At 32.8% G+C, this 16,618-nt stretch overlaps 1 protein-coding gene across 1 annotated transcript; it reads right to left on the bottom strand.

The window, feature by feature from the left end:
* Positions 1-3,421: 3,421 nt before the first annotated feature.
* Rop (Syntaxin-binding protein Rop) lies at positions 3,422-16,020 on the bottom strand. Its single transcript, XM_011502045.1, has 11 exons — positions 15,969-16,020; positions 10,380-10,676; positions 7,273-7,376; positions 6,345-6,493; positions 5,992-6,207; positions 5,703-5,801; positions 5,368-5,575; positions 4,864-5,112; positions 4,594-4,781; positions 4,249-4,403; positions 3,422-3,647 (listed from the first exon to the last, which is right to left on the bottom strand). Exons 1-11 carry the CDS (start codon positions 15,994-15,996, stop codon positions 3,577-3,579), a joined length of 1,764 nt encoding a protein of 587 aa, XP_011500347.1. The 5' UTR covers positions 15,997-16,020; the 3' UTR covers positions 3,422-3,576.
* Positions 16,021-16,618: the final 598 nt, after the last annotated feature.

A 16,618-nucleotide genomic window follows, 5' to 3' on the forward strand; every position in this document is an offset into this window, starting at 1 on the left:
TAATTCTCATATTAACAAATGGTTGTATAATTATGAATTTCAACGACAATCACCTTTAGTTTATAACTGTATAAGCTTAAATAAATATTTGAAATACAAATAAATTACGCTTTATGATTAGTCCAGAAATATTTATATTTAAAATTTTAATATAAAATTTCAATTTTGGATTATTCTTTACAGCGCTTTCGCAAAAATTACTAATTTTAATTAACGTACATAAATAAAATATTATAGAAATACAATATTTTAAAATCATTTCTAATAATTATTATAGAATTGGCATTATTTAATAGTTTGTACACGTTCATAATTTGAATAATTTTTAAATAAAATTATATTTATTTACATTATAACATTTTTAATACATGGAAAATATATTTGTTATTAAAAGCGAGGAGTTTTTGATCAAATAAAAATATAAAACGTGTTTAATGAATTTAAATATCAGATTTTTAAAATTTTTAAGTCTTCGATTTGGATTTTGTTCACTATCATATAACTTATTAATGATGTTCAATAAATTTAAATCATTAAATAATATTGTAAACGATTAATCGTAAAAAACTATAAATTTTCATTTTAATCATTAAAATTGATTATTAATTATTTGGATTACTTTTAAATATAATTTTAAAATGTACAAAAAGTCACAAGATGTTTATATATAATTATGTATTTATATGTTTATATATGTTGAGGTTATAAAAATGTGTAATTGTAAAAGATTTACATAACAAATATTACAAATACATATATATATATATATATATATATATATATACAAAAATTAAACAAAATCTTGAAAATTCAATAGGAATAAATATTTATAAATGTATTAGTTAACAAAGAAAAAAAAAAGTAGTTGAATAAAATTACATAAATACAAATAATAATATAAATCTGACTAAAATATTGATATTTGCTATTTTATTATTTATTAATATTGCAAAGTACATTAGAAATGAGCGGAGTCGAAGGATTTTTAAAAACAATTTCAATTGTTATGAATTCTATTTTAATATACAAGCAGAGCAATTCTAATAAATTATAAAAATTTTGTACACAGTATATTTAAAAACTTAAAGTTGAATACAAAATAAAACTATCATCTTTTACGAATAATAAATGTTTAATATTTCGTTAATAAATATGCTTAATACTTATTTAGAAAATAATATCGATTCATCATTAACAATAATAAAGCAAAACATTGTACAATAAACTTCTTCGCTATACATAATTTTTTCAAACGTCGACAGAACCAAAATGGAACTTTCCATAATAAGATAAATTGTATTACATTGACGCGTAGACCTTTTTATAAGCGCAACACTTTTGGACTACAACTACATACATAATTCTTATGTATACGGGCATATATACATACATATGCATATAAATATCGTAAACTCTATAATTCCATTGCCGTACAACCGCAATGTTTAATCATAACGTACTTTAATTCGTGAACGATCAATTAACAGACAAACGTCCATCGACCAAACATAAACCCCTAAAATACTAGCAGCAGTTATCCTCTATTAATGACCATCTATACTTGTATTGTGTGATCACATTAATAACATTCCACTGTATTATAGCAGATAATTGCACGAGAAAGCAAAAGTATGTTCGCTTGGTGTAATTATATGATGTAAGTTATTTAATGTGAGAATGATAAACTGTAGTGACACTTTGCATTCAATATGCATTTCTTTTTACATTTGATATTATTATTCGTACATAACTAATGCAATGATAATAGACATTGTCATATTCGATGATGAATTAGTCATTTGCATGAAATTTTTCAATACATTAATTCCCATATGTATAGCATAGTTGTTGTAATGTTCAAACTATCACGTATTTGAAATTTTGTAAATTATAAATTCTAATGTAAACTCAATATTCGTATAAATGCATTTCCAAGATAATTATATAAAAAAACATGAGACAATGAGACATACGAAGAATATTCATTAGAATGAGCAATAAATGTTAAATCGTTGATAGCAATGGCTGAATTTATAGGGACATTCATTGATCTGGGGGGGGGGCGGAATTAAAAATAAACTAAACGAGAAAAATGTTACATCTTGCGAGTACGCATTGAATAATTGAAGGCAATTTAAACGCGCACTTTTATGTTAAAATTTATTAATAAGTACGTTTAAGCTGCAATATTTATTAATTTCGATCGAGACCTTCTTTCAATAGGACTAAGATTACGTAAATGTTGGTGGTTTATCGATTAATCCGCGAGCCCCGTATCGACAAAAAGTTCAATGAAGTTGCAAATTGTAATGCCGATGTAATAAATAATTAACACTTACAGATTGGTCATAATTTTCTTCGACAATGCCAAACATCGCACAACAATAGATTTTGCTCTCATTGATATTTTTATTATCTATAATTTCGTAAAAGATTGTTTGTTCGGTATTCGATTATGGTGGTTATGGAGATACATTGTTTACGATTTTTTCCTTTTAACTAACGATTTATTTAAAACTTCTGATAAAAATACTTTGAACATTTTTCTGTAATCGACATGAATTAAAAATTATAAATAATAAGAAAGAAAAAAATTTTTTTTTTCTTTCTTTTTTGTTTAATTAATCATTTAAGTATAATTCATTCGTTATAAATTAATCATTTTGTTCACTTTTATTCGCGTTCACCCAACTCTGGCTCAACAACTATGAAAGTCAATCTTACTTTCCAAAAAACTTTTCAACCACTAAGACAAATAATTTAACACAATACTCAATTTTTACAGCACAATCCCTGGGAATTTTTTTTATAAACAATTACATATTTCTTGTGATAAATCTTCCTACATTTATCTAGATTCGATCGTTTAAATCGCTCCAATTATATACATGCGTATATTATATAAATAACAGCCCAATGGAGATGTTCACGTAGCGTATATATAATTAGGAATAAAAAAATTTTCCCAGACTCTAAGAACATATTCACCCGGTACGAAGTCAAGCAACCATTTCACCAATAAATTCATAATCTATTCGTCATTATTCATTTCACATGGGCATTTTATTACCAGGTAACTCCTTTAGTGCTAGATATGTGTGTGTGTGTGTGTGTGTGTGTTTGTGTGTTTGTGTGTGTTTGTGTGTGTTTGTGTGTTTGTGAACTATGTATACATAAGTCAGTTAAATTGATTTTTTATTCTCTTTCGGCTCGTGAATATTTCAATAATCAGCATTTCAATTATCATTCTTCCCGTAATAGCAAAAATGTTTATCCATGCTGCTACGTAAATTGACTCAAGTGCATTAGTTTCCTAGCGTATTAACTAATTTGGTTTTGTTTATCTTTTTTTGTTTTGTTTTTGTTATTTTTTTTTGTTTTTGTTATTTTTTTTTGTTTTTTTTTTTTGTTTTTATTTATCATCTTTTTGCTGACACGTGCTATCATTAGTATCAGAAATAATCTATTAACGATGACCGGACCAGAGCTTCTGGTATTAGTTTAGCAATATGTAGCTTCTTTAATTACATTGAAATGCGGGGAATGTTAGAGATCTTGTTTAGCCTTAAAATTGAATTATGCGCAATTTATGTGGAGTTTTGACAGCTCGGACAAAAAGGACTTTGGTGTAATAATATGCGATGAACCTACGGAAGAGAAATGTTGTAATAAATAGGCAATAAATATTGTGAATATTATTTTATTAAGTAATTCAAATTCATGGAGCGAATTATTTTTTCTAAAATTTTCTTCTACCATGCAAATACGTTTTTTGGACAAACACAGGCAGTATCGTATATACGCAGAATAGAAATAAAATCGATTGATTTAATAAAGAATCAGTAATTATAAATATCCTCGTGTCATATCGATTAAAAGCATCTCCGGTCGTTGAAATAAAACGTGTGTTTAATTATGCCAACAGTTGAATTAATATTGTTTTAATAGATGATATTTTCTAAACTCTACCATATAAACTACAAATTATAAGAGAGAGAGAGAGAGAGAGAGAGAGAGAGAGAGAGAGAGAGAGAGAGAGAGAAATTTGATGTTGATCATTTTTTCGCAAAGTACAAAAGTGAAAATTAAACGAAAATCTTATCGTAATAGACGATGGAATGATTTCTTTTTTTTTTAAACATCAGATATAATGAAGAAAAAAAATTAGAACTACTAGACCTCTATTTCGTTTTATAATGTTAAATTTTGCAAATTATAACTATATAAAAGGTTTAAATATTTTCTTACCAATGATAACCTCCCAATTTTTAGTGGAATTCGTAACTTCATAGGCGCAACGAATTTCTGAGAAGCAGCAACCTCCCACAATGAAGACAATTAAGCGCGGGACATTCTTTATTGTTTGTTGTCCTTTTTCTTTATGCCAGTGACCATAACGAGCACTGTAATATAACCAAGTAAGAGATGATAAAAATAATTTTTTAAATAAAAATTTTCGATTAAAGTATGCTCTAATAGAACAGAGACGATTGATCGTTGATTTTGTTTTTGCCAAGACTTGGAGAATTTTAAACATTGTTATACATTAAAATCCTTCAAAATGATAAAAATGGTATGATGGTTATAATTTACCTTGTTGGGGCATGATAACCAGAACTGGCTGTTCGACCACCTAAAAAGGGAAAATGCTTGGAATCGAGTTTGTCTTCGATGGAATCCTCCATAATGTCTTTAACAACGGGTGTCCAACGACTCATTTGATAAGTTTGCTCCGTGATTCTTTCTTTTCGCGGTACAGTGTAAATTTTCTTACGATTTCCCTGTAAATTCGAAGGAACGATATTTTCAATTTTAAATAGTACACTCCCTATGTGAAATAAGTTATTCAATTTAACGATGTACTTCAACTACGACGTTTAAGCCGAGGTTTGCCATGTTAACGATAGTTTGCTTATCCTCTGGTGACATTTGAGCATGATGTATCAAACGATTCAAATTATCATCGGGTATGCCATTTTTACTCAATACGTAAAGGGCAATAATACGCAATTTTTCCATATTATTGACCGTTTGATCGAGTAAAATTGGTGTGATATTACGCATGTGATCCTTAATACGTTCGCCTTCGGCATCGGTTCCCATTGCCAAATCCTGCAAATTAACAGACTCTATTTATATACTTTTTTTCCCCCTACTTTCGATTAAAATTAACATTACATACACGTACGCACGCATGCACGCGCATACGTATAACGATGTCGTATTTTTTCTACCTATTAATGTCAGAATTTATTGTCTGAATTTTAAATGACCGATGGACAATGAACAATGTAATAATCACTTTAACGAATAATATACGAAAGTTATTACAAATTACTTATTAAGAATCAATATTCGCCATCATACCTGCTCGACTTTGCAAAGTTTGTCTACATTGCCTTGGTAGCGCTTCATACAGTCTTCGGCAAGATGTAAATGAGTCGCATACTTGCTCAGCTCCTTCTGATATTGTGGCATTTTCTTTATCATTTGTGAAAGATCTCGCATACTTTGCTTATCACCTTGAGGCATGCGTTTTGACTCGGTAAATTTTTTCAGATTCTTCGTGACGTTTCTACGAGAAAAACAAAAAAAAAAAAAAAACAAAAGAAGTAAAAAAAATTGAAAAATCAAATTAAACATTACGTTTCAACGCATTGAATAATTTATCGAGCTGTATAAGGTATTGATCGTGATCCTACTGTGATACTACGGCGATATGCTGATGCCTCAATTCGACCCATAGATCATCATTTTCGTCCAGCAGAACTTCCTTTTCCTGCCCGGCGGTTGCTTCGTATCTTGAAAGGATAATTAAACATTAGAAATATCGAGTTATATTGTCTCTCACCCATCTCCTCCCCCCCCCCCTACTACCCCCCCTCCCCCCCCGCCACCCCCGCCACCCCCGCCACCCCCGCCACACTCCCACGTCAACGAAATATAGCCATTTGATGCAAATGTCAGCAAGAGGCAAATGCTCGTACTCACTTGTACACGTCGTTCTCGATTTCCAGCAAATCGTAGGCCATAGCTTGCAGTGTGAGCTCGTGAAGTAATGGAGATACGGAATCGAAGCCGCGATCGAGAATCAAGAGTTGGGATCGAGCCTTTTCGGGACCTTCGCCCATTGTTGGCTCGTCGGCCTTGTAAGCATCGAGCTTCTGCTGCACCATCTGAGCCAACTCCACATTACGATCAAAGTCACTGATGACGGCAAATTAACATTGTACATGGTACGATTAATTATGTATTTCATATATTGTTGTTAATAGAATAGAGAATATTTTGTTACTTTGTCACATTGAATAACCGTGATTAAATAATTTGAGCCCTTAACGTACCTTCGATATCTTACGGATGGATATTCACCTAAGGTGGCGCATAAAGTAGCGATTTGTTCGGCAATTCGTTCCATATTTGCGTTCCTTACATTAATAAGAGATGGATTGTAGAAGCAAGCGAACGTTTCCCGAGAATCCAGTGAAAAGACCTGAATAACATAATATATAATATATATATATATATATATATATATATATATTTTTTTTTTTTTTTTTATTGTCTATACCATCGCGTGAGATTAAAAATTTATGCGATGCTATGATGTGCTAGTAAAAACTTGATATAATTGGATGAATTTTATACAGCTGTAAGCTTACGCTCGAACAAAGTAAAATAATTTTATTTCTGAATAGCTATTTCATTATCAGTTAAAATTATTTCACTATACAAAAACTGTATATTATACCTTCAAGTTCAGAGATAAATTAGATGACGAAGAACAAACAACACGTTCACAATTGATAATATAATTCTTCGTAAAATTAAATATAATAATTAGTTTTTGTAATACTAACATTAATTGATTTATTAAATTGATAAACTATTGATAAGCAATGAAGAAAAGAATGAAAAAGCAAAGAAAAAAAAAAATTCAAAAGTTATCACAATACTTGCAAGCCTCAATGAATTACATGTAAAACATTAAAAATCTGTAAATGAAAAATGTAGAATAATATATGATTCACAAATACTAAGACTGAATTATAATTAAAGAAATTTATTTATTAAACATAGGCAAAATTAAAATTTCGTGGTATGTGAAATAAAGATTTATCGATTATTTTTCAAAGCAACTATGCTTAAATATTCCAACAAGTGATGGATCGTGATATCGAGGACCCTTAGAATGATTAAAGGATTAAAAATTTTAATGAAAAAAATGTATAAATGATTGATTATAATCTACGTCATTTCTACTGTTTTCACCTGTGATTCGTAGGGCAAGAAAGCGATGTTGATCTCTTTAAGTGTTTTGACCTTTTTAGCAGCAAGAGACTTGCAGATATCATTGAACATCTCCTCGGGACACACTAAACATGTGCAAGCATGAATGCATCGAATTTATGTTAGTTGATGTGCTTGTGTGACTAATAAATTAGAGACAAACGACAAAAGCGACGAATTTGTTAGTGAATTTATAAGCTAAGAAATTGCAATTTTTTTTGTTTATAACAAGCACTATAGTTGTATTAAGATAGAAGGAATGTTTTATTATCTATCGATTACGTCAATTCTTACGTATCTATAATTTATCAATGTTTAACGAGTCAATTTGTTCGTATAATTTGCTATAGAGAATAAATAGGGAATGCAACATGATTTTTTTTTTTTTTTTTTTAACTTAATTATCCGAGGAAACAGAAGAGTCAAAGATTAATACAATCGCTTACAGTTAATAATTATTACAAACATTTTATTGTGTTTATATCATGCTTTAGTGTATAAATAAAAAACACGATTATGAGTATTGACATTTTTATAAGACAACTACATGTACTTGTTAATTAGTGAATATTATAGAACAATTATTAAAGTATCATGGTAATGCAATTTTACATTTATACCAAATAATTTATAAATAACTGCGACGTAATAGAAGATTTATGTTAATTAGACAAAATCATAATTAAGTATATAAATATTTCAATCATATTTGTATAAATCTTTAAACCAAACCCTTAAAGAGAGATAGAAACAATTAAATTGTTAATGTTTTTTTTTGTTTTGTTTTGTTTTTTTTTTTACGTTTTATTCATGTTTAATGCTCTAAATATAATTAATGGGCGATGCTATGATAATAGTTTCTGTAACATCCACTAAACGAAATCGAAAGAGATCTGTAAATTTTTAGTGTTTAAGCCCTTCACCGTGAGACCTTTTCAGATGCAAAATTGCAGTTGTTAATATAAAAGTTTTTAATTTTCATTCTGTGATCGCAAATTTACCTGTTCCTCGTATGGTATGAAAGCGATGTTGATCTCTTTCAATGTCTTTATATATTTAGCTATCGTCGAATGACACAAGTCAGTGAATAACTTGTCAGGACATGCTGGAAATAAATAAACTAAGATTCTAACCAAATTATCCTGTTAATTATTATACTAATAATAATTATAACGCGTATCAAAGTGAAAAATTAATAATCTTCTCGATCGTTACGTAATTTCCGATGATATCAATGAAATGTGTGTGTTGTATGTGTTTTGTGTGTGCTTTGTGTGTTTTGTGTGTTTTGTGTGTGTGTGTGTGTGTGACATTTATATAATGAATATAATTTTTTTGCAATCTACTAAACTACTAACAATCGCTATATTAATAAATAAAACTGATATTGCATTTTATGAATGTTAAGATAATGATTTGGTCAATTTAAATAAAGTTTTCACTGGGTGTATTGAATTTATCATTGCTTCGATTTATTGCTGCCATTAATCCATTAAATATATAGAATAAAATTTGTCAATTTTATAACATCGCTTTGACTCTCTATTTCAAGAGCATTAAAAATTATTGTACGTTATAATTTATAGTTGAAAACGAACGATGTAATAGATTAAAGTAAAGGGAATTGTTGAAGCAAAAGGTAAAATTAAACTATTTTCAATTTACAAATATTATCAAATAAATTAATTCGATAACTTAAAGAAAATGATGCTTAAAAACAATCGTAAAAATTATTTATAAGTGCGTTAATAAACAATGATTAAAACATTGTATGGCATATCGATGAGCGATATTCTGTAATTTAAATTGCATTTAAATGAAATGTAAATCAAAGTTATCATTAATCAAGAATATATTAGTTTAGGTAAGAAAATTTCATCTCTTCATCGTTCGATAATAATGATGAAAGCAATTAAAATTAGTTTCTAACAATTGTTAAAAAAAAAAATTAATATTCATATATACACGAGTTCGTTGAGATATTTAAATACATATTTATATATATATATATGTGTGTGTGTGTGTGTCTGTGTGTGTGTGCGCGCGCGCGCGCGTGCGTGTGCGTGCGTGTGAATTGCCTATTATTTTGAATTTGGATGGGAGAGCGCCCATTGATATCACCATTACTATAATCATAAAACTGTAAACCTATTAACTATATAATAATTATTAAATTATCCGCTCTTATCGTTGATTATCGTTGATTGGGCATGACGACTATTTTGCCGATCTACATTGACAATTTATGTATTTTACGTAATTGAATTGGCACAATTGCACTGAATTTCAATATTGAAATTACGATATTAGATTTATTATAATTGAGGAAGAATTATGTATAAAGTTTTACATAATGATAAGGTCTGCTTAAAGCTTAACTGTAATGTCAAATATTTACATAAATTGGCTAGTTTCGTGAGGTCGAATCGTGTGCTCTTGGGAATGTACATAGTACATTGCATATTGAACTTTAATAAAGAAATACAAGCGAATATACGCTTTTAGTAAAAATACCCGTTAAAATGAGTTGTTAGAGTAATTGCTAAATTGACTTTAAATGTGTATCTGTGGCATTTTTAATTGAGCGAATAACCATTTGCATGTAAAGTAATGAAATATTATGTATGTTTTCATAATGTGAATCATGAAGCATATTAAGTTTTAATCCTGAGCGACTAGCAGCTTAGGTGCAAGAAGAAATTGTATACAATGCTAACCATAATTATTAATTATTCCCAATATATTTCTGCTTTTCCTGCATAATCAACGAGTCGTAATCATAAAGTGCATAACGAAATTCATGAGTTTAATCCGATAAATCACCGAGGCTAAGCCAAGATAAAACATGCATAAATATCGGTAAAGGAAGATTTTTGGTTGAAAAAACAAAAATTAAATAATAAAAAAAAATAAATAAATAAATAAAAAAAAATAAAACAAATAAATAAAGAAAGCGTTAGACGTCGTTCGATCTCGACTCTGTGTGAGTCGCTGTTAGAAAATGAAAAATTCATCAGTGCAGCGGCAACGATCGACGTCATCGGGACACCGGAGGAAGCCAGGACAAATAAAGAGACGTCGAAGCGTACCTTCGGTGAAGTACACGTGAGCGGCCTTGTACATGGTCCTCGTGGGATTGCTGAAGTCGTCGATGAGCTTGGTGACCGAGAGGTTGCTCGGGGTTATCAGGTAGACCGCCTCCATGGTCGGCAGGGGCTCGCGCTTCTTGTGTATGTCCTCGACGAGGGTTATGCCCTGGGCACTTATGTCATGCATCTTGCAGCAGGCGGAGACCATACGCATGGCCAGCTGGTCAACCACCAGGATACGCCACTCGAGACCGCCTGCCTGCTTCTTCTTCTGTTTAATCACTTCATTCATAATCTCTGCAAAGTAAGAGTTGGAAGGACGCTGTGAAGGCTTTCCCAGGCATCATCGTTCGGCAATCGCTCGTTGCGCGAAATGAAAATCGTTTGGCCGTAAGGGCTTTTAGAGGGTGGAAGCACTGGCCTTATAAGCCGATTGCAATGGCATTTAGCTTTCGTCGTTAATCCGATTATATGCGATTCATCAGTAATTAAATTCTCCTTATAGGGAGCACGAAACATTTCTTTGCCCGTTGTGTAAGCAAATTTTCGCCCTTCTCCTTCGTAATTTCATTTAAATACGAAGCCTAGTCATTGAAATTAATTTTACGGCTGGTTCGTCGATTCAATGGATGTAGAGATTTTGTCCTTTTTTTTTCCTTTTTTTTTTTTTAGCTAAAAAAGAGCTTTCCATTAAATTATATGCTCCCGCAATTTGTATATTGTTTGCCTATGAAGACAAAAGCATTTGCTCTATAATGCGTAGTAAATAATTTTAATTTATTTTCGTTAATAATGAATAAAATTAAGGGAATCGACTACTTTATTCGATGCAAAGTATGTTTTACCTTTGCTTTTTATCTTCACGGCTTATTGTCAATAAAGTGATAAAATATGCATTAAATTCGACACAAATTGATTCGCCATTAAAGGAATTAAAGGAATTAAAGGAAAGCTTGGGAGTCCATTGTTTTAGCTATTTTGTGATAGCTATGAATAAACTGAAAGATTTTATATTTATATAAAAAATACAGTCTCGGCTATTGAGATTAGCAGAAGTAAAAGCGTGTATGGAATTAATTTTAATCACCGATTCAATTTTATTTTCATAGTTTTTTCAGAGTTTCATTCTTGTTATTTTCATTATTATCGTTAATTGCCCTTGTGGAAGTTAAATATTATAACGAGTAACTCGATTCGCATAAAACCTACGAAAATCTCGTTTTTTTTCTCGGAGTGATAGAACGAGTGCAAGATAAATAAAGTTTCGGGCTGGTTAATGAAAAATCTACATACAGCTCAAATTTATCGATAAATTGTGCGCGACGAAGGTCTGCGCTCGTAAAAGTCGACGAAGCGTCCGTAAAACGAAATCTGCCGATCCTCCGTGTCGAGCAGTTTAACCGATTCCACGAAATTGGAAAATAAAGAAAAAGAGCGCAAGAACGGGCGCGAGGTCAAGTAGTCCTGTTACGGGAATTTCCACGTTATGTCGTCGGCGCTGAGAAAGCAGGTTAAATCACACATGCACGCTCCCACCGACGGTCGGATGCGCGTGGATGGGTGAGGATGGTGGGTGGGTGGGTGTGTGTGTGTGTGTGCGCGCGCGCGCGCGTGCGTTTGTGTATGCGTGCGTGCGTGCGTGCGTGCGTGTGAGAGAGAGAGAGAGAGAGAGAGAGAGCGAGCGAGCGAGTGAGTGGGGGAAGGGGGGAAGGAGGCCAGACACGCGCGGGCGCATTCGCGAGGGATCCATCGAGGTATTGATCGGGGGCCGAGAGCCGAGCGACGTCACGAACGCGAGCACCCCCGCGTTTCCCCCGAGACTTTTCCAGCCGCGCGTCACACGCCAGCGCGCGCGTAATCGCCTCCAACGCGATTTCTATATTTTTGCTCGTCGAGTGTAAAACGCGGGGGCGAAAGGTCGCGGATACTGCAACAATCAGCATGAATGGGATTGATCGCGCGCGGTCTGGCGCCCCGGTTCGGTCGACGTTCCTTTCGAGCTCTACGGGAATTCCGTCCTGGACCAGCCGTGGTTTTCCATAGCGGTCCATCCTACCTTCCACAATGGCATAATTTTGATTGATTTTAAATAAGAGATTTGCTTTCACCATTTTGCTGTGAGAGTATGCTAATCGTTGCGAATAGTACGTACTACGCGATACTTTGATGCCTTATGTTCTTAGTTGCGTAGTTTTATGTTCGCTTAAAAATGGTCGAATCCAATGTGTCATGCGATGAGGCGATAATTGTTAGCAGTGATAGCAAATACCAGCGAGATAAAAATAATTGTATTGTATAATTCTATTGAAATTACATGCTATTATTGTATAACACGAAATGTATCCTTAATTTCAAAATGATGATTAAAGGAAACTTTATAGTTTTGATGGAAGGATATATTACATATTTTTTCTTTTACAAAGTTTTTTCAATATTCAATACTGAATTTGCTATTATTGTACAATTATTTTATTATCGAATGGTGAAATGAGCTTGAAAATGTTATATTGAATATTATTGAATACTATTGAGATTTCGTTCAATATTTTAAAAAATCTTTATTTTTTTTTTTTTTTTTAATAAACAAAGTCCGTTGTTCAGATGAATGATTCAAATCATAATTAACACTTGAGATATTAATAACGCATTCCTTTGACGCTCGATAATGAAAATTTTTCGTATTGAGAAAATTTGAGAAAAAAACTATCAACATACGCACTATTATTTGTAGTAATTTTTAGAATTCGAAAGAAATTTTAAGAGGAACAAAAAGATCTAATTTATAATAGCAGTATGAAGTTGTTATCTTAGTAAATATTAGTTAAAAAAAAAAAAAAATATATATATATATATATATATATATAACAGTTTATAGCTCAGTGCGCGAGCATAATAAAGTTACAAAAATAATTTAAAACTGAATTGTATTCTCAAAATAATGCAATTAAATAATGATACTTTGAAATACTCATAGCATTAATAGTAACACGGACGAATGACATTTACAAATTTGATTAGCCTATTGAATAATGTGCATTGTACTATAGGATAATTATTTATTATCTAGTTAAATACAGCAAAGCATGATATGCACTATTAATGTAATATTTAATTAACATTATGTCACATCTACCAATAAAGAATAAGTTTAAAGGGCAACAAGTAAATGCAAAATTTCTTCGAGATCAGTGCGTTTTTACGTATAGACAAGACCTATTTTTACTTTCAACCATTGTCAATTACATCACGCATAATTGTAAATTCAAAAGGATATTTTAATCCTACTCATTTATAGGGCTAAATATTTAATTTTACATGCTTTTAATTTTTATCTAAGAATGAACTCTCTGAAATCACATATAACAATTAATTTGGTAATTATACAAGTGGTATATTATATATTGTAATATAAAAAAGCATGTACAATTAACGTAGTCGTAATAATGTCAATATAGTGTAATAATTATGTTTTATATTATTATTCTCACGAGTTGCGTAATGTAATAAATTCTCACGTTAAAGCTGTCTTATCGATATAGACAATACTTTGACAAAAGCAGAAGATAATTTTAAACTAAATATAATTTAAAAATCAATAATATAAAAAAAAATTAATGCATTAAACTTTAGCGTTATCGAGATTATTATATTTCATCGACATGGATTTTTATCGTCAACTAAATAATTAAGCGTTTGAAGATATGATAGTGGGAGAAATAATGCGCGGATAATTTTCGCACATAAACGGATGACTTTGGATGATATTCGTATTAAAGTATCATTCAGGCCAGTTGGCTTATTGACGATTGAGACATCATTTGCCGAGGATCCAAACACTAACTTGACTACTTGATTAATTGAATTATTTATTTTCTTTTAATGCTCGATTACTACCTACTTTAAACATCCGCGATACAGCCTTGTAATAGGAATTTATCAAATTTCCATACTTCAATGTATATCCAATGGATTCTCTTATATTGTAAATAAATATACGATCGATTTTAATGACGTATAACCGTTGTGTAGAAATTACATTAACGCGATTAAAAATTAAATTTCATTTTTATCGACGTCGCGCATGATAACCAAAATTTATCCAAACGAAACTCTTTTATGATTTATAATCTGCAATTGTATCCTCTTAAATGTTTGGTTTATAAATTGCGTTCCCCACTGTCCGGACTGTACACGAGTATATGTGTACAACCACCACATGTGGAATTGCGTTAAATCCGCTCGTTAATTATAGTTTCAACTTCGGATAGTACAAAGTTAGCTAATAATAAATCCAATCTATTTTAAGTGCCCGCCGATTGTATTGTTATTACATTTCAATTCGGTTGGTTAAAAGCAAATGAAGATGTAAGAAGAAGACGTTCGTACGTGAAATGTTTTAAAAGTATTATGAGGCATTTCATGTCTTAGTTTAGGATTATTTTAACATTCTTGTCGCGACTTTGAGGTTTACGAATACATAAACAATAAAGTTATGTATTGCGTAAGACCTCCGAGTCAAAATAAAGTCAGCTGATTAGAGTCCTGCAAATACCTTAATAATTATCTAAAACCTCAAGAATAATGGAGAAATAGGGTATTAGCAGACAATTTTTACCGACAGGTATACAAATATTTTAAACTCAAGTATGACTAAAAACTAGGAATTACGAATATTATCGTCCCAGAATCCATAGGTGACATCATTGTAATTTAAAGAATTTTATCGAATGTGAAAGCACAAGTGAGCATTAAACGAAATATTTGGAGGTGAATTGAAGTCTGATGATTCATTAAATTGTTTATTAAAAGTGCTGGTAATAATTGAGGAAAAGATATTGTTAAGGAGCAAAGGTCATTCCAATATGACCGAATTACGAATCCTCGCTGACTATTAGCATGAGCTTTCGTCATTAATTACGATTTCTTTTAGCTCGAGCATAATAAGCAATAAGTTCGAGGCTAACTTTCACGGTCCTTGTATTCTTTCACTATCAATTACGCTAATTTCCTCGACAATATGGATAAGAAGAGGAGGATGCGATTGTTGCGAGTACAAGCAAAGGGCGAGAACGGTTGTACGTGCGTGTGTCCGTGCGTACCGAGCCCGTCGATAAGTCCGTGTCGCATCAACGGCGATAGATTCGTCAAATAAATTACGCGCTTTGAGTGGCCATGAGCGCGAGAGCCCACACACTCACGCAAACTAGTAGCGCGAGCGCGCGCGCGCGCTTACACACACTCGCTGGTAGCTAGGACGGGCGCACTAGCGCGCACAACCGCAGACGTACGGAACGCAGGTACACACAGGCGCGCGGGCACACACGCGCACAGGCACGTAGGCACGCAGTTCAAGGGCTGGGCAGGGGTGGAGTTGAAAACGTTCGGAGAGGCCTATGCTTAGGGGTAACCGATGATGTTTCGGGCCAATGTCGAGGGGACAACGGAGAGCTCCCCGGTGACGTCCTCGCGGTTTCCCTAGCAAACGCAGTGACAATATCCCGGGCGCGCTGTCGAGTTCTCCTCCGCGGCGATGGCGGTGCCCTGACGGGGCAAGGATAAATAAACGACAATAGCAGGCAGTGTACTCACTCTGACCGACTTGTGCCTTGAGCGCCATTTTGACAGAACTGAGGAGCGGCTCGTCGGCGGCGGCGGGCAGCAGCAGCGGCTCGCTCGGCTCCGGTGGCGCGCATGCGCCCTCGGCCCCGTAGCTCGCGCCTCGCCTCCTCGCGCGGCGTTGAAACTCTCGTCGAGGAGGAGTCTCGGCCGGGGCTAGGCGACGCAACCGTCGACGCTGGAAACGACGTTTACGGCCGCAAACCCGCGCTCCAGCTGACTTATTATACCGAGGACATAGGGCCCCTTCCCGCCCTTCAACCATATATTGATTTTTAAACGCGGCGGCTCGGGTTCGCCGTACGTCGCTCGTCCTTCTTTCCGAATCGGCCAATCCTCGGTTTTTCGCTGCTTACCATTTATTAAGCGCGGAACGAGACTTTGTTGCGACAACGCCTTATTTACCATTATTTAATCCCCGATGTGGATTCAACGACGAGTGAAAATTCTTTGCGCGAGAAAATTATCGCGCCACCCATACACTCTCACTTCCCTACATACGCGTACATCCCCATAACAATAATAATAATAATAATGATAATAATGATGATAATAATGATGATAATAATGATAATAATGATAATAATGATAATGATAATAATAATAATAATAATAATAATAAC

Source organism: Ceratosolen solmsi, unplaced genomic scaffold (genome assembly GCF_000503995.2).
Source record: "Ceratosolen solmsi marchali unplaced genomic scaffold, CerSol_1.0 scaffold43, whole genome shotgun sequence".
Taxonomy (NCBI): domain Eukaryota; kingdom Metazoa; phylum Arthropoda; class Insecta; order Hymenoptera; family Agaonidae; genus Ceratosolen; species Ceratosolen solmsi.

Excerpts from the sequence above, each read along its gene's own strand:
- Rop (XM_011502045.1), bottom strand. The coding sequence starts at position 15,996 with ATGGCGCTCAAGGCACAAGTCGGTCAGA. Across the intron at positions 5,113-5,367 it reads AACTTTGCAAAGTCGAGCAG|GATTTGGCAATGGGAACCGA; the intron begins GTATGATGGCGA and ends GTTAATTTGCAG. Across the intron at positions 3,648-4,248 it reads AAATTGGGAGGTTATCATTG|GTTCATCGCATATTATTACA; the intron begins GTAAGAAAATAT and ends TCTCTTCCGTAG.